This window comes from Clarias gariepinus, chromosome 3 (assembly GCF_024256425.1).
Source record: "Clarias gariepinus isolate MV-2021 ecotype Netherlands chromosome 3, CGAR_prim_01v2, whole genome shotgun sequence".
Taxonomy (NCBI): domain Eukaryota; kingdom Metazoa; phylum Chordata; class Actinopteri; order Siluriformes; family Clariidae; genus Clarias; species Clarias gariepinus.
The window spans coordinates 23,190,745-23,208,893 of NC_071102.1; the positions used below are offsets into that span (position 1 = coordinate 23,190,745).

At 39.5% G+C, this 18,149-nt stretch overlaps 1 protein-coding gene across 1 annotated transcript in view; it reads left to right on the top strand.

Moving 5' to 3' along the window:
* The window catches only part of csmd3b (CUB and Sushi multiple domains 3b), a 553,034-nt gene that overhangs the window by 331,950 nt on the left and 202,935 nt on the right, over positions 1-18,149 (top strand). The window contains exons 13-21 of the mRNA XM_053491539.1: positions 5,454-5,636; positions 7,094-7,420; positions 9,558-9,752; positions 11,781-11,919; positions 12,005-12,192; positions 13,506-13,694; positions 15,141-15,257; positions 16,606-16,821; positions 17,359-17,547. Coding sequence (XP_053347514.1) covers positions 5,454-5,636; positions 7,094-7,420; positions 9,558-9,752; positions 11,781-11,919; positions 12,005-12,192; positions 13,506-13,694; positions 15,141-15,257; positions 16,606-16,821; positions 17,359-17,547 — 1,743 coding nt within the window. The remainder of the gene's footprint in view (positions 1-5,453; positions 5,637-7,093; positions 7,421-9,557; positions 9,753-11,780; positions 11,920-12,004; positions 12,193-13,505; positions 13,695-15,140; positions 15,258-16,605; positions 16,822-17,358; positions 17,548-18,149) is intronic.

Genomic DNA, 18,149 nt, shown 5'->3' on the forward strand with positions numbered 1-18,149 from the left:
AAAGATAAACATCATTTATTTCATTTCATACTTGTATCAGGCGGATACAAGATCTGCAACAAATGGCACAGATTGGTGAAAAAAAAATTGTATATGAAAAATGTATTTTGTTATTGAGCTTAAAATACTACGGGCGTACATTAATGCAACTTAATTGTTAATGTTCCACTTAATGCTTGGATACCATCAAAGTTATCCTCTTTCTCACTATCCGTTTTCTCAGTACACCGGAGCCATAATGAGATTGTCTGCTCCATGTCTGGAACGCTGGCCTCCCAGAAACTCCATCATTGGCCTGAAACACGTTTTTCTGTTGGGGACAAGTTATCCACCGATTTTCAATTATCAGACGTTCCACTTGTTTGAATGTTTACGAGAATGACTGCAGTGGGCTTTGAGCCATCTCGACTAGGATTGTTATTCATGGACGTACTGCCTTCTTTAAAATGTTAAGATTGATTGTCAGTGCTGGTTGATACTCAAGGTTTCAGTATCAGGAAAAAAAACGAAAGAAAGAATTTAAAGATTTTCTTTTAGTTACTGACGTTGATGTACTGTTTAGATCCAGTTATAGCGTTAATTAGCTCCTGTACATTAATACAGTACCTATTTCAGTTGAAGTTGCCTAAAGGTATATTATGACAAAAGTGTGTGAGTTGTGTATGATTTTACAACGATTACAATGCAGGCCCAATACTAATCATTGGTAACCACGACTTTCACATTCATTCTTCAATTCATTCAGATGAAATTTTTTTGGTGAGATTTATCATGATTTTTTTCTCTAATTTAGTCCTAGCCAACTCTCACATGTCATCAGGACACTCCCACATGAAAGCTACTACCACCAGTCAGGGAGGGCGAAGACTATCACGTGCTTCCTCCGAGCCTTGAGACACCATCCAATTGCATCTTTTTGAACTGCTTGCTAATGCACCATTGGTAGTGGCGTAACACACTCGGAGGACAGCGTCTCTTCTTCTACTTCTTGTGTGAACTCACAGATGCCCTTTGATTGGCTGTAGAGCCATGATTGACGTGAAAGTGCCTCCCATCCCTCCCCTATTAGAGAGCTCTGCCAATCAGCTCTCACTTGTCCCCCAGCTGCGAGCGGCTACAGCATGACAGGATTCAAACTTGCGGCCTCTGCATCAGATAGAGCGTGAACTTTACCGCTTTTAATCATTTATATTCTGCAAATCGAAAATTTTCCCTTGTTTATGGCCCCTTACAATTTCCCATAAACCTGCACGATGCTGTGCAGTTGTTCATTATTCACTATAGAGTGGTCTATACTTCCTCACCAGCTGTGTGTTTTTTAGGAAGCAGTAATCAAACGTCTAATTAAAAAATGCTATTAAAGGATACACACTTTATTATTATTTTCTTCCCACTTTATCTTTGTTATTATTTCGAACTGCTATTCCAGAAAAAAAACCTTTGCATAAACGGTTTTATAAGCTAATTTCTAATGAAGTGGCTGAACAGATGAAGGGTTATTGCCCGGCATAGTTGGTTCTGTAAACACTATTTCTACAGGCTCATCTTCGATAGGCTTGCGAAAAGATGTTTGGGCACAAATCAGCAACAATAATTGACTTCGGAATAAGAGGTGCATGAAGAGAAAAATAATTGAAATGAGCCATCGTCCTTGACGCTGAAGATCTAGGTGTATCTCTTGTTTATATTTCTATGAATGTTGGGAAATTAAACCTTGTTCACTGACGTTTATGTGAAGGGTGATATAATGAGCCCAACAACAGTTCAGGTATATTTCACGGATGGTATAATTATATGGTAATTACAGCAATAAAAAACGGACTCCCCACAATATAACCTTTACAGGCTATGTGCATATATTCCCATATATAATCCCTGTTAGATGGTAATGTAGGCTACAGTATATACACACTTATGTCCGAACATGCTAAGCCTCCTGAGATGGCGTACGGATTCCCAGCCCATGTCCACCATTCGCTTGAATAATAGCGTTATCTGACACTACAGCTTCCTGCAGACAATTTGTTCTACATGTTGCTGCCGTTGTAAAGCACAAAGCAGTAAATATGGCCTAACCTTCCTCAGCCCTGCCTACAGACTAGGGCAGTGAGCAGGGCATTGTGGCACTCATAAAGAGTGTCACACAGAAAATTAATGCCATACATCACACACTGGCCGAAGACCTCTATAGAGAAATCTCTTTCAGATGAGTCCCGGTATTAATTTTACCCCAAATATAATTTCCCGCCTCAAGTCGTCTTTTATGCATGAAGAGCACAGCAGGGTTCACAGTTGGAAGTCTACAGGAAGACATATCGCCCCCTCCATTAGCCTACTGCATGTACAGTACGTGGGCTTGGTGCAAGCTGGGGTACCATCAAAAGAGGTTAATAATGAGGTCAAGCTCCTACAGGTTCCTTGATTCCTACAGGACGTCTTTCAAGCGTGTACTTTAATCTAAACTTCTTATTTTTTCCTTCATAGGTTATTACTAATGTTTGTGGAAATAGTTAAAAGGTTTAAGCTTAAAATAATCTGATGAGCTTTAATGTAATCAGTGATATTATTATTATTATTTCAGGTTGAAGCCCATGTACATGTCTGTCTTTCTTTCTGTATGGCAGAACTCTCTGTCTAACTTAAAATACAGAAATACTGTACAATTCTGTAAGGTTGAGTATCTTATTTTACACTAAGCTGTACACTCCCTGTTTGGTTATCAGAGAGTGAATCACAGATGAAAACTGGAAAAAGTAGATCAAATAAAGATAAAGTTTTGTCTTAAAATGACTTTTTAAATGATTAAATCTGGCTCATAACTGTTTATAACATTGCTTTTACTCAACATTTTGATTTTACTTATGGTGCAGGTTAAACTTCAAGCAGATATCTAAGCACTGGAAAAGTTTAATTAAATTCTGCCCAGACAGTTTTGCTTGATGCTGTGACATAATCACATGGCTGGACAGACATACAGACATACAGACAGACTGTTTTCGGATCCTTTAAGGGTATGAAACATAAAGATATCATTGAAAGAGTGAGTTCTGACTAATGTACAGACAAAACTTTTTTTGTTTATATGAAGGTTAGAATTGTCTAGGTAGTCAGTACAATTGTGTGCAAAAACCATTGCCAACCATGGCCACCTATTTATCCATTGTCTATATCAATTATCATGTGTGGAGTCACAGGGAGCATCGCTAAAGTAAAAATCGCTATATTTATGTTAAATTAGTTAAATAGAATTGGACACTCTTACAGAATTATTTTTTGCAGTAACAAAGTCAGTTCTTAGTCATACTCTTTATGGCAACTTGCATGATTTGATACCTTCGAAACTTCAACTTACAGTTCTTGGTGGATTTTAAGATTGGTGAGGTTTTGGGATCATTGTGACTTTATCAACTGACTTTATTACCTTTGCTTCCTGAATTTGAAAAATTCTAAAGCCAACTACATCGGCCCCAAACTTACTGTAGCATTGGACATAGAATAAGGTGTTCTTTTTATCAAATGTGGTTTCTACCATTGTCAATTGTTGAGTTCTATCAATTGTCACCAAAGAATCGGGGCACAGTACTTGTTTGCAAAATGGCTTATCTGGATGTTGTTGACTTTTGAGATGAGGTTGCACTGTAGGGGAAGTTTCCTTCTGACTGCTCCATTCAGACTGCCAGTTCTGTGTCAGCTAGAATTGCCTGAACATCCTTAATATGAAGCTTTGCTTTGTATCCCATATGGAAAGTTAAACTGTCTAAGTTTTCAGAATCTTTCAGATTGATTTCCACAGTTCCGCAATTTTTACAATTCCTTAATGACATTTTGAACAGTTTTGATCTGGTCAGGCTTTTTACAGTCCCCCTCTGCTTTGTAGGAACTAATTAATTAAAATCAAATTATAGACAGTTAGCTGTTTACAGACAGTGTGTGTGTAGAGTGAGCACATGATTAAAGGAAGATTTAGAGAAGTTAGCTGTGGTGCACAAACTTGTGCTTACAACTGTACTGTAGGTACAATATTTTCTGTCTCAGGCCATTATTTTAAGAATGAGAAATGTCAGAATAATAGTAGAAAGAAGGTTTTTTTTTTTTTAGATTTTAAAACTAATTCTTTAAAACTTTCCTTACATTCCCAGTGGGTCAGAAGTTTGCATACAATTAGTTAGTATTAGTTACTCTTGCTTTGGAAAAACCCAATTGCGACCAAGCTTTAACTTCCTGGCTGATATCTTGAGATGCTGCTTTAAACTGTATATCCCCATAATACAACTTCCTCATGATGCCATCTAGTGCATTTTGTGAAGTCAGGGGTAGCTCAGTGGTTAAGGCATTGTGTTATGGTCCAGAAGGTCCCAGGTTCGAACCCCCAAAAAATTAAGTTGCCCCTGTTGGACCCTTAAGCAAGGCTCTTGACTGCTCAAATGTATACAAGATAAAAATGTACTTACTTGTTCTGGATAAGGGCATCTGTGAAGTGCATCAGGTTCTCCAGGAGCAAAGCACCCCAACAATATAATGCTGCCACCCCCATGCTTCACGGTTAAGTTGGTGCTCCTCAGATTGTAAGCCTCCCCCTATTCCCTTTAGACAAAAATAGTTGTCAAACAGTCCAAACAGTCCATTTTTCGTTTCATTGAACATTTCTCTGAAAAGTAAGATCTTTGTCTCCATGTGCAGCTGCAAACCAAAGTCTGAATCATTTATTGTGGTTTGGGAGCCATGGCGTCTTCGTTTGTTGAAAAACCTTTCAGGTTATATTAATATTGGTCTTGTTTTACTGTAGATATAGATACTTTATATAGATAATTTACTCCCACGTCTTCACAAGGTCCTTTGCTGTTCATAGTACGAACATCTCTAGGAGACTCACATGGAAGAGATGATCGCATGGTGTTTACACTTGCCTGGTATTGTTTGTATTGATGAATGGGGTACCTTCAGGCATTTGGGAATTGTCCTCGAAGATGAACCTTTAAGGTCATGGCTGATTTTGTTTGATCTTCTCATGATGTCAAACAAAGAGGCACTGAGTTTGAAGGTAGGGCCTAAAATACATCCACATGTACTGTACACCTCTAAGTGGCTCAAATTATATCAATTAGCCTATCAGTCATTAAAATAAAGCCATAACATAATTTTCTGGGGTTTTCTAAGATCCCTTAAAGGTGAAAATTTCTGATCTACTAAAATAGTGAACTATAAGTGAAATAATCTGTAAACAATTGTTTAAAAAATTACTTGTGTCATGCATAAAGTAGATGTTCTAACTGGCATGCCAAATAATGACAATAAATAACAACTAACAATGACTTCAATTTTTGTCTTTGGATTTCCTTCACTTTAATGTACTATATTTCAGTGCTCGTCTTGCGACGATATCTATTGCGAAAACTGCTTGATTATTACACTAGAATTGAACTGAAGTAAATGATCTATGAATTCTTTTATAGAAATTGACAAGGAGAGTTGTGGCGACCCCGGCACACCGCTCTACGGGATGAGGGAAGGAGACGGTTTCTCTAATGGAGATGTACTGCGCTTTGAGTGTCAGTTCGGCTTTGAGCTGATCGGAGAGAAGACCATTTCCTGCCAGAACAACAACCAGTGGTCTGCCAATGTCCCGATCTGCATCTGTGAGTATCAGCTGTAATATAATGAGAAGAGCTGTATCCCAGCATTACAGTCAACCCCCTGCGGTACCTGGCAAATTTCATATTTTGGAAAAATACAGTAGAGCTGATTGTCAACTGCCTACATTTATTTTATTTTCTGTAGTTTGTAGTTGTTCTAAAGTCCACAGGCCAAATTCGCTTCCTTATCTAATTGGACTAGTGAACAGATCTGGGTTATTTATAGCACAAAGCCCATTCATGGCATATGCAACATTAATATTTCACACAGAGTCTGAAACCAAATTGCCTGCAGTATGTGAGCCTGTGCTTGGATTTTTTAAAAGAAACGATTTGGTATTTTTAAGTAAAGGAAAAAAAAAAAAAATATATATATATATATATATATATTTTTTTTTTTTTTTTTTTTTTTTTGACATGCTGTGTGCCCTCACTTACTTTTACTTTGTTGGTTAGATCTTTATTAAGCGAGATTATATAAGTGTAAGGCTGCAGTGGCTCTCTCTCTCTCTCTCTCTCTCTCTCTCTATATATATATATATATATATATATATATATATATATATATATATATATATCTTACAAACACGCACACACACACATGCATACTGTGTGCACGCACAACTTTGTCAATTGTACTGTAAAAGACTAAAACAAAGCAACTTGAACCTACTGCTACACTCTTGTGTATATTTTACGCAGATGTTTCTTATAAAGACACTGCGTTCACACTGATTTTCAGATTTCTATTCTGTTTAGATGTTTTATTCTGTTCTGTTCTAGTGTAGTCTAGACTAAACTACTCAGGTTTTATTCTATCCTGTTCTATCGTGTTTTTACTAATTTGACTTGTTGGTCTTTTATCTAACATAGCGAAGACCCACCACTGTCATAGCACAAGCCTGAAGAGGTTGTTGTACGTTATGAACTCCATTAATGGAGCAGCAGCAACCGAAATAACAACCCCGGCATATTTTGTCTGTGTCTCTAAGTCTCTAAGCGTCCCTAAGTCCCTAACACATCAATGCCATCATTATGATGTCCTTGTTAAGTTATGATGCAGCTCAATGTCAAGGGAGACAATACTACTGTACGTCCTTATTGGTTTCTTCTGTGTTCTTGACAAGTTGTAAAAGTTCTTACAGCGTTCACCCAATTTTTTGTAGCTAAAGAGAGAGCGTGGCGCAGTGTGACGGGGGGGTTATACTGTACTGTATATGGCTGTTAAAAGTGCATCATTTTATTATGGTCTCACATTCTATACTCTGTATGTAAACCTCCGACTTGCACTGTTAGTTGTAAATGCTTGATTCGGGTTAATTCTATTCTAATCTGCTTGAATTCTATTTTATTGTATTCTTTTCCATTTCATTCTATTCTAGTCTAGTCTAGCCTGTTGAATTCTCTTCCACTTTTCTATGTTCCAGTCTTTTTTCCTCTGCTCTCTTCTGCTCTTTCAGTTCCCTGTCTCTCCAACTTTACTGCTCCTATGGGCACAGTGCTTTCTCCTGATTACCCAGAAGGCTATGGGAACAACCTCAACTGTGTGTGGCTGATTCTGTCAGAACCAGGCAGCCGCATCCACCTGGCCTTTAACGATTTTGATCTGGAGGCTCCTTATGACATCCTGACAGTAAAGGACGGGGAGCTGCTGGACTCCGCTGTCCTGGGACGCTTCACCGGAGCCGAGGTTTCTTCTCACCTCACCAGCAACAGCAACATCCTCCGTCTGGAGTTCCAGGCCGACCACTCCATGTCCGGCCGGGGCTTTAACATCACCTACAGCAGTGCGTATCTCATTCCTTGTATTGTATTGTATTCCTACTTTTAATAGGTAATTTGGAAAGATGCAGGGTTTTATATATTGCAGGTACTCATATGTGCGTGATATCAAAGTGTAAGTGGTGGTATGACCAAAATATTTTGTAGTTTTGTGTGAATTTTTAAAGTTGTCTAAAAGCAAAACAATGGCTTTGTGGTTAGCACTGTCGCTTTGCACCTCCAGGGTCTGGGTTCGATTCCCACCTTGGGGTCTGTGTGCATGGAGTTTGCTCTGTGTTGTGGAGTGGAGTGTTCTCCCTGTGCTTGGTGGGTTTCCTCCCACAGTCCAAAGGCATGCAGATTAGGCTAGCTGGTGTTCCCAAATTGCCCGTAGTGTGTGAATGTTGACCGGGAATTAATACAATGGTCACGTTCGGTCTTCATGGTCCCTTTTTGGACTACAGAGGTTCCTACATGAATGGATTGATGATTAGTTGTAAATGCTTGTCTAAAAACTAAAAAGAAAAAAAAACTGACAGTATTTGAACACAATTAATTTAAAAGTACTATATACATATCCCATGTACATACCTGTACCCTGTTTGTTGGTGTTATTTGGGCAAAACAAGTAAACTTTTCTAACACCTTTTTCACTGATTTTATTCTAAATGCGTTATATTCAGCCACTTTTCAGATGAAATTTTTTCGCATCCCTACTCCCTATATACTGTATCCTTGTGTAATCTAAAAATGTCTACAGAGCATCACCATATTTACATGCACCTGAGTGAAAACTTAAAACCTCTCCGTACAGTTCTGCTTACTGTACCTTTCCACGACACATCTCAGGCGGCTCTCATTAGGTCGTGCTGTAGGACACGACCCCCATAACGGACTGACACTTTGCTCTGTGTTGTCACTAAAGAGCTGTCAGAAACGTGATGGAGCGCTGTTAAATCTGTATTCGTTCTGACAAACATGGTGTCCTTCTTTCAGGCTTTTCGCTGTCACTAGACATCCGTCAGTCAGTCAGTCCGACTCGGTGGTTAAGTGCTCGACTTCTAAGCCATCTGTCTTAGGGTTCAGTTTCTGCTTCATGAAACTTTTTTAAACATTGAAATGATTGAAAGACTCACATGTGGTGGTCAGTCAATTAATAAGTAAGGCCCTTATATAGGAAAATATTTTTTAATGCTTGCCAAAATTTTTGTCTTGTTGCTTAGTGCTGATGATGTAACTACTGTAAAAAAAATAACCATTTCTTTGTGTAAAGACATTCTTAAAAAAAAAAAAATCTTTTCATCTCGCTTTTTTTTTAATGACTCCATATGCAGAAGAGACTTAATGAGTATTCAAGCGGTAAAAAAACAATCATTACTTGTAACATCTTCGAGGCGTACTGTAGGTTGTCATAGTGCAAGGCGCAATCAATAACACTTTGGGATAAAAGCTTTACTATCACGCTTCTTAAACTCTAATGATTTATACAGACCTCCAGGATCCGGGTTCGCTTCCCAACTCGGGTCTGTGTTCATGGAGTTTTCATGTTCTCCCCGTGCTTTGGTGGGTTTTCTCCGGGTACTCTGGTTTCCTCCCACAGTCCAAAGACAAGCAGATTAGGCTGATTGCGTTTCCGAATTTTCCGTAGTGTGTAAATAAGTGTGTGCACGTGTGCGTGATGGATTGGTACCCTGTAGCATGCTAGGGTCAGGGGTAGCTCAGTGGTTAAGGCATTGGATAACAGTTTGGAGGTTCCCAGGTTTAAACTCCACAACCTTCAAGGTACCTGTGAGCGAGAGTCTGAGCCTTGAGTAAGGCCCTTAGCCTTTAAATGCTCAGATGTATAATGAGATAAAAATCTAAGTCGCTCTGGATAAGGGCTCTGCTAAATGTAAATGTGTACCCTGTCTTGTGCCCTAAGTATACATTTGAAGGCTACCAATTTATAAGGAAACATAAAATTAAACACACTAACTAGACCACATTAGGACAAAAATGGCATTAATGGCATCCAACATTATAAAGTAATTACCACTGTACATAACATGTGTATTATACCTGTCTTGTCAGGTTTATGATGTGCTCATGCCAGTCTATTATGGTGTGAAAGTGGTATGAAAAATGTATTATTATTATATTTATTCATTTATTTCCCTTGACCAGCATTTGGCCATAACGAGTGTCCGGATCCTGGAATTCCTCTAAACGCCCGGAGATTTGGTGACAGCTTTCAGCTAGGCAGCTCAATCTCCATCATCTGTGAGGATGGCTTCATTAAGACACAGGGCGCAGAGACTGTGACCTGCGAGTTGAGCACCGGCAAGGTGATGTGGAGCGGACCCATTCCGAAATGTGAAGGTAATTTTACCCGCTTCAGTCGAGTGGCAGCAGCTGTGAAGGGCAATTACTACAGAATCCTCTTTACTTTATGCAGCGAATATGAGTGTAAATGGACTAAAAAGTGAAAGCTTGTGGCATGTACAGTACGAAACCAAACCAGGATGTACTGTAAGAACCAGACCAGACTTCACTCACAAATTTCTGTCGTTCTCTCCTGTCTATCTGTCTCTGTCTCATGCTCTGGTTCAGTTCCGGTGGAGAACTCAAAATTCATACAATAGGTTTTAGTGCTACTTCTTATGCATTTTTTTTTTCTTCTTCTTCATATACCGTATGGTTTCCCTTGATCTCGAAGCAATAACAGCCCCAGGGTAAAAAAAATCAACACATAAAGAAAACTTTAATACAGTTTCTGTACAGTACTGCGCAAAAGTCTTGATCCACCCCTCGTTTCTTTAGATTGTGTTTCCAGAGAGTCAGACTGTCTTGTATTTTAATGTAGTCTTGAGGAATAGTTCTGAAGGACTTTTTTGCCTCTTATTTTTGGCAAGTCTTTCTTTATCAGTTCGGTCCCTCTTCCTGAGCAGTTTCAGAGGAATATTTTTTTAAGCCACACAGTGACCTATGAATCATTCAGGCATTAAAAACATCTAACTTAAGGCATGAACCAGTGAGAAACAGGTCCAGATGATAAACAGATGATCAGGTGGTGATTAGTATACTGTACTGCTGATGCTGAATACTGTTGGAACAGACGAGAGGGGAAATGAGGTCGCTGCTGGGGTTGTTACATAAACAACCAGTTTTTAAACTTTATTGTTTGTTAGCCTAGATACATACGTCTGGATACAAAATGCTACATTTCATAGGAGTTTAAATCACTATTTGAATATGTCTAATTTTCTTTTTTGCTTTTATTATTATTATTATTATTATTATTATTATTGGTTAATTAATTATTATTAATTATATATTATTATTGGATATATTATTAAGCAGGCAAAAATTAGTTACCAGTTGTATGTCCCTTACGTGGCTTAAAAAATAGATATTATCCTAATGTAATAAAAACATATTGCTATCTAGTTAGCTAGTTGAGTGCATTTAACCAATGAGATGGCAAAATAGGCTAGGTTATTGTTCGGCCCATTTAAGCACTCCACACCATTGCCTCCTAACTTAGGAATATAGACTATAGAACTAAAACAGACTATTGTTGAAAATTTTTAATTTTGCAAAATATAATAATCAATCCTTGTTGGATAATGATTGATAGGTGGATGTTAAAAATGTTTCGTTAGTGTAGTCTGTGTTTAAACGGCAAATTATCATCACATCCCAAGTTGTCAGTTAACGAGTGATACGGAGAAAGCTCACGTTAAATTTTAATTTGAAAGATGGCATGCAAGTCCTGTTGATATTATAACCATTTATCTTTACTGTACATATATTATAAAGTACAAAAACTATTTTCATGCAATACTCAACTGAACGATGACGTTGCCTGTAATTGTTTTTTTGTTTTTTTTGTACTTGTCCCAGGCCAAGGTTTGGGCTACGTTAGTTGTTCTGCCTATGTGCTGTGCTGGGCAGAGAGCTTCTGTATATAACAGCATTGCATTGGTTCATTTTCTCCTTTACTGTATGTCTGGGTTTCCACATACTTGCAGGTTTGTGATTCTAAGATGCACAAAAATCACTGTTACTATCATCGAAGCAGACAATGGGAGTCAGAATGAGAACCTGGTGCTGTTTTTACATAACATTACAGTAGGTTTTGTGTAGTAAAGAAGTACAGTACAGTATGTACAGTATTAAACTTTCTTGTCTGGTTGACAAGTATGAATATGAATGGAAATGAATGGAATACAAATAGGTTTTTCAGTTGACTTACTTTTGGAAAATATTTGCATTTGTATCACGTAAATGTTAAACAGATGAACAATCATCGACAATAATTTCTATAAAAAATTCCTAACCTATAAAAAAAAACATTATGTTCTTCAGACTCCCATCTAACCTGGCTTTTTCTTAATCCTTCCCCAGCCCCTTGTGGCGGCCACTTCTCTGCTCCGAGTGGGGTCATCTTGTCTCCTGGCTGGCCAGGCTATTACAAAGACTCTCTCAGCTGTGAATGGGTCATCGAGGCTGAACCAGGCCGCTCCATCAAGATCACTTTCGAAAAGTATATGAAACTTGTGCCCAACACTATTTAATGCTTTACCAATTTCGCATCCCTTTTACTAATTTTCACAAATTTAACTTTCCAGGTTCCAGACAGAGCTAAACTGTGATTTCCTGGAGATCCACGACGGCCCTAATCTTCTGTCTCCGCTAATCAGTTCATTTAATGGCACACAGGTGCCTCAGTTTCTGTTTAGCAGCAGCAATCACCTCTACATGCTCTTTACCACCGACAACAGCCGTTCAAACAGTGGCTTCAAGATCCTCTATGAGAGTAAGAACAATGCTGGTTTATCATGGACTTGAATGCAGTGTTTTTTAAAATCTAAATAATCAAATATTTAATTAATACAATTAGTTTACAGGGTGGTGTAGTGTTCCCACAGTCCAAAGACATGTAGATTAGGTTAATTGGCGTTCCCAAATTGCCCATAGTGTGTGAATGGGTGTGCATGTGTGTGTATTTGTGTGTGCCCTGCGATGGATTGGCACCCTGTCCGGGGTGTACCCCGCCTCGTGCCCTAAGTTTCCTGGGATAGGCTCCAGGCCCCCATGACCCTGAATACAGGATAAAGCGGTATAGAAGATGAGTGAGTGACTATACAGGGGGGAACTATGGCATTGGTGGCTCAGTGGTAGGTGTTTCGCCTGCGGTTAGGTTCCCAGCCAGCGCCAAAACCCTAGCCACTGGATGCAGTAAATCGGATTTAAACAGTGCAGTGCCCAAGTTTAAATCCGATAAAATAGAAGGCTTGCATCAGAAAGGGTGTCTAGCGTAAAGACCAGCAACAACAATAGCAGCAGTGTACAGTGGGGTGGCTCGGTGGTGTAGTGGTTAGAACTGTCGCTTTGCACCTCCATGGTCTGGGATCAGTTCCCTTTTCTGCGTGCATGGAGTTTGCAAGTTTTCTTTATGTTTGGTGGGTTTTTTCCCACTTTTTCTCCAAAGACCTGCAGGTTAGACTGATTGGCGTCTCCAATTTGCCCGTAGTGTGTGAATGAGTGAAAAAGTATACAGGGGTTGGGGTAGGTCAGTGGTTAAAATGTTCGATTGCTGGTTCAAAACTCACAACCACCAAGTTGCCCTTTGTTGGGCCCTTAAGAAAGGCCCTTAACCCTCAGCTGTTTAGATGTTTAATTAGATAAAATGTAAGTCGGTTTGGATAAGAGCATCTGCCAAATGCTATAAATGAATTAATATAGTATACCTGAATAAAGAGCATGGATCAATACCACTGTCACTGGTTGGAAAAACTCCCAAGTTTACATAATTTTATTATACTGTATGTAACCTTGTACTGCTAAACTTTGAAACTTCTAACAGGGAGGGAAAGTAGAAAGTGTACAATTCAGACCATCAAACTGGATTAGCCTCTTATCCCAGAGTCCAGAGTAAAGTGAAAGCACAAATCGCTTTTAAAATATTTGCTTTGAAACAGCCAAGAGCTTCTCGTATGCGTCACTTAGTTTTACTCATACTGTGTTGGCTTGCTTCCCAAGTTTACAGCCCATATTAGTTTTATGTTTAGATATCTATAAATGGAACACTCGACACGAGTCTGATTATCTCTCGGCCCCAATGTTTAGGTGTGACAGTGGACGCTTACTCGTGCCTGGATCCTGGGATCCCCGTGAACGGTTTGCGTTACGGCCAGGACTTCTCCATCGGCTCCACGGTGTCTTTCGGCTGCGACTCTGGATACCGACTGAGCCACGAGGAGCCCCTGGTTTGTGAGAAGAATCACTGGTGGAGCCACCCTTTACCCATATGTGACGGTAGGTATTCAGCTGTCGTCCCTCAGTTCAGGTCTCAAAGCGAAAAAAGAAGTGGATTTCCTAATCACTTCAAATGAGGTTAATGACAAAGCAATTTTAGAAAGAAAGAAAGAAAGAAAGAAAGAATGAAAGGAAAAAAAGGCACTGACTACAACAGGCAACAGACTGCATTTGTCACATTGCGGCGGAATTGCACAGGTATTGTCACCTTAGGTAAATTGTACCCCAATGAAATAGGTTACACATGTCGAAGCTCTTTTGGTAGCCTGTCCTTTCTTTTTTCAATTACGATATGTTCGCTATTCTGAGGGGACCAAATTAAGACCATGCAATTGAATGGGAGGCCATTAGGCAGTCAGTGAAGAGGCTATTTACCGTGATGGCTGCTGCTGCCGCCGCCGCCACTGCTGTTGCTGCTGATAGAAGCTGATTTGCTCACCAGTTTAAGTCATTCAGGAGATTTCTTTTAAAAAGTTCTTTTACCTGTTTAAGCCTGCTGTGGCCCGAAAAACAACCCTGTTGTGCAGAAGGCTCTGGGCATCATCAGTAACTGTGAATTATTATAAATTTTTCATGTATTGGGACCAAATTGGGTATGACACTCAAATCTTTAAAGTAGACCGATGACGCAAAATCAACTTTTTAAGCCATCTTTAGACATTCATACAGATGTTCCAAAATGGAAGGTGAAAAAAAACATCTGCAGATTCTAGTACTTTTTCAAATTTGTATTGGTTGAGGCTTAAACAAGCTAAATAGATTTTCCCCTATTGTGACCTCATATGATAAGATGCCGCACCTCCGCCTGCTTGTTGCTCAGCTTTGATGTCCCTTGACTGAGCATCACTTGACAATTGGGAATATGAGGTATGAAAGTGAGAGGTATTCAAGCAGGAGCATTAACAGACACAGTTTGTAGATTAACTAAAATGTTAAAATATGGGACCTTTAAAGTGTAAGGGATTATTGATGGTTAGATGCTTTTTAGGGTTCTTTGAAAGCAGTATTCAAAAGCTTTAGAAAAAAAGCAGGAATTAAGAAATATTGTGTTTTTTTTTTATAAATAATAATGGGAAGTAAAAAATAAATAAATAACCCAGATGAGAAAGTGAGGTTAAAGAGTCACTCATATTTCCCTTTCATAATTTGACTATGTTAGAGTTGTCATTAATTACTGATACGCCGATGATATTGCCTGGGATAGATAAGTGGAAGTGCTCAGGAGAGGATTCAGTCTCTCCAGTGGCATTGAGAGAGAGCCATGTAATAATGTCTTTGCTTGGCTAATTCATCATTTACTTTCTCTGCATGTCCCTCCATTATCCAAAGAAGATAGTAAGTCAGACAGGTCAATGAGGTCTTAAGTGTCAGTTGCTGCATATGTACAGAATCTAGTGAACGAGAACAGGTGGGAATGGCTGATTGTGTGTCCGCTCTGCCGCGCAGCGCTATGCGGAGGTGATGTGAGAGGACCAGGTGGTACCATTCTGTCTCCGGGTTACCCTGAGGTTTACCCAAGCTCTCTCAACTGTACCTGGACTGTGGAGGTCAGCCATGGCAAAGGTAAACCCTTCTTTCTCTCTCTCTCACATATCATTCTCTTAATTCTTGTGGAACAAATGTAGTTTGTGCTTGTGACATCAAAATTATGGGTGTATCAACAGCATTCCTTGTTTTTTTTTACCGATACTCCGGGAAGTCACTGATGTGGCATTTCATTCAGCTCCATTTGTGTCGGTTGCCGCCGCATGCTGCTATCTTTAATACAGAGCCCCAAGGCGGCCAATCCAAGCACACTGAGTGGTATCTTTAAGCATAGTCGTTGAAAAGGAGGACACTATCCCCTGAAAAGTGCACCCCGATTCTCGGGCAAAGCGTATATCCTGGCGAACAAGAGGAAATAAATTGTGCTTGATTCAGTGCTCAGTCCTTGCAGAGCTTAAGTGATCTCACATACGAGTTTCTTTGCTCAGTGTTAAAGAATAGCTTTGTGTAAAGGCGATTGGCGGCACCTTGCACTTATTTTTAAGGCTCAGTGATACTGAGAGGTCGGTATGAGCATTGTATCAGATTCATACCCGATACTAGTATACAGTAAGTCCAAAGTAAAAACTTTTATTGTTTAAGTCTTGAAGTTAATAACCTTGACCACTTGTAGCTAAACAAGGAATGTTTACATTTTTATACCTCGCTTATCTTCTCTTCTTTAACAGTAAACTTAAAATGCAATTATTTACATACTTTAAACTTCTAATGCATTCACAAATCCCCCCCACAATGCCACCGTATACATGTCCGTACTGTAAGACCATCTCGTTCTACACCTCCCCATTGCGCATTTCAAGATGTGTTCGCCTCCGGGCAGCCCGCGGTAACTCACTGTTCTTGATGGCGAACATGCTTTTCGATTAGTCTAATGCCATGGACATACATGTATAAACTGGCAAATGAACGCAGAACAAGCTCCTGAGATCTATTAACCGGTGCTGCTAAAGTCTTCCTGCAGACGAACTGCAGGGAATGCGGAATAAGCCCCTGCTCTACGGCCCGCTCACTTGCTCGCTCGCTCTATAAAGTATCGTTGCACAGGCTTTGAGTTCTGAATAATGAAAGTTTATCTGAATTTTAATTTCCCAGGGCTAATAAAGTATTCAGTATGGAAGGTCATTATGTTTCACGGAAGGATCCTGCAGAATTGAAATGCTCCTCCTTACGACTGACGGTCTTACAAACAAGCGTAACCTTGGGGCTCTTTATAAGGGTCTCACCTTCAACGTAAAGATAAAAGATGTTTCTTTTTGGCACCTGAAGGCTTTTTTGAGAAACCTGAGCAGGTTGATCTGATAAATCACAGGTATCATGGATACCTATTGGATAACTGATGTCTTTGATTTCTTTTGTTTCCCAACAGGAGTCCAGTTCAACTTTAACACCTTTCATCTCGAGGACCACCACGACTATCTGCTCATCACGGAGAACGGGAGTTTCGTGCAGCCTCTCGCTCGGCTCACGGGCTCCGAGCTGCCGTCGTCCATCAATGCAGGTCTCTATGGCAATTTCAAGGCCCAGCTGCGCTTCATCTCAGATTTCTCCATCTCCTACGAGGGCTTTAACATCACTTTCTCAGGTTCGTCCTGCGCGCAGTTGTCTGACTATGACTAAGGCTGAGTTGTCTTGACTATTTAGCACTTTTCACACAACATTGCTCTGTCCTTGCAGACTTAGCTTAGACATGGAAAACTTGATGAAGTTGCTGTTGGTGCGTGACGTCTGATACGCTCCTGGGTACAGGTCGCTTTCCTTGGGTTTATCGTTATAATTAATGGACTGCTATATGCTTAATAGTCAGAAGGCATTATTTTTATGTCCGAAACCAGAGCTTTTGTGCCATATTCATATTCAGACTCCTTACAGCTCCTCTTATGGGATCACCTGCGTTTACTCGCTAACTGCTAATGGTGATTTATGCAAATGTAGATTTATAACTCTCCCAGTGGACAGCAGGAACATGCTAATGTAGACATTTCAATTAGAAGCAGTGTAGAACCTGCAAAAGAGTACTGTACGTACTGTAGCGGCATGGCACACATATAGTAATAATAAAAAAACAATCAAGGTTTTAATATGTTATATATGTTAATCGTCTAATGCCTATGTTACTCAGAGTACAATCTCGAGCCGTGTGAGGATCCAGGGATGCCACGGTTCGGCCGCCGTAATGGTTACAGCTTCGATATCGGAGATACGCTTACTTTCTCGTGCAACATGGGCTACCGTTTGGAGGGGGTGCCAGAGATCATTTGCCTGGGAGGGGGCCGGCGCATGTGGAGCGCACCTCTGCCAAGGTGTGTGGGTACGTTGTCAACCACTTTCTTTCCTTAATATCTTCTATATAAACAGAGTGAGCAGACTGAACCACATGGACTTATCATGCATTTTAGAATTCTAGACGGAATTAAAATATAACCAGAATATTACTATACTCAAATAATCACTTACATTATTTATATCATTAATGATTTAAATGTCTCAGTAAACATTTCAATGTTTATAAAAAAATATTCTATTATTTTTATCAGCTTCATCATTAAGTGACCCCTAATTAGCAAGTTATTTATTTATTTTTTTTACTGACTAATGATATGATTATTATGCCACCTTCTTCTTCTTTTTTTTTTTGGTTTGGGATTTTCTTCAAGGTTTTTTCGCAAGTTTACCTACAGTAGATACATGTCGATGCAGACAGAAAGTAAGCGCTACCAATAACAAAGGCGTGTTTTTTTTCTTCTGTCCTTTCCTTTTCAGTGAAATGGTTTTTCCATCAAGCGCATTTCATTTTATTCACTTTTGGTCTGATCCCTGATTTAGCTGAAAAAGCAGAATAGTAGTTTTCAGGGAATGCTGGCACTAAACTGTATATGTCTCTTTGTTGTAAGCAGGCTGATAAATGCCAGA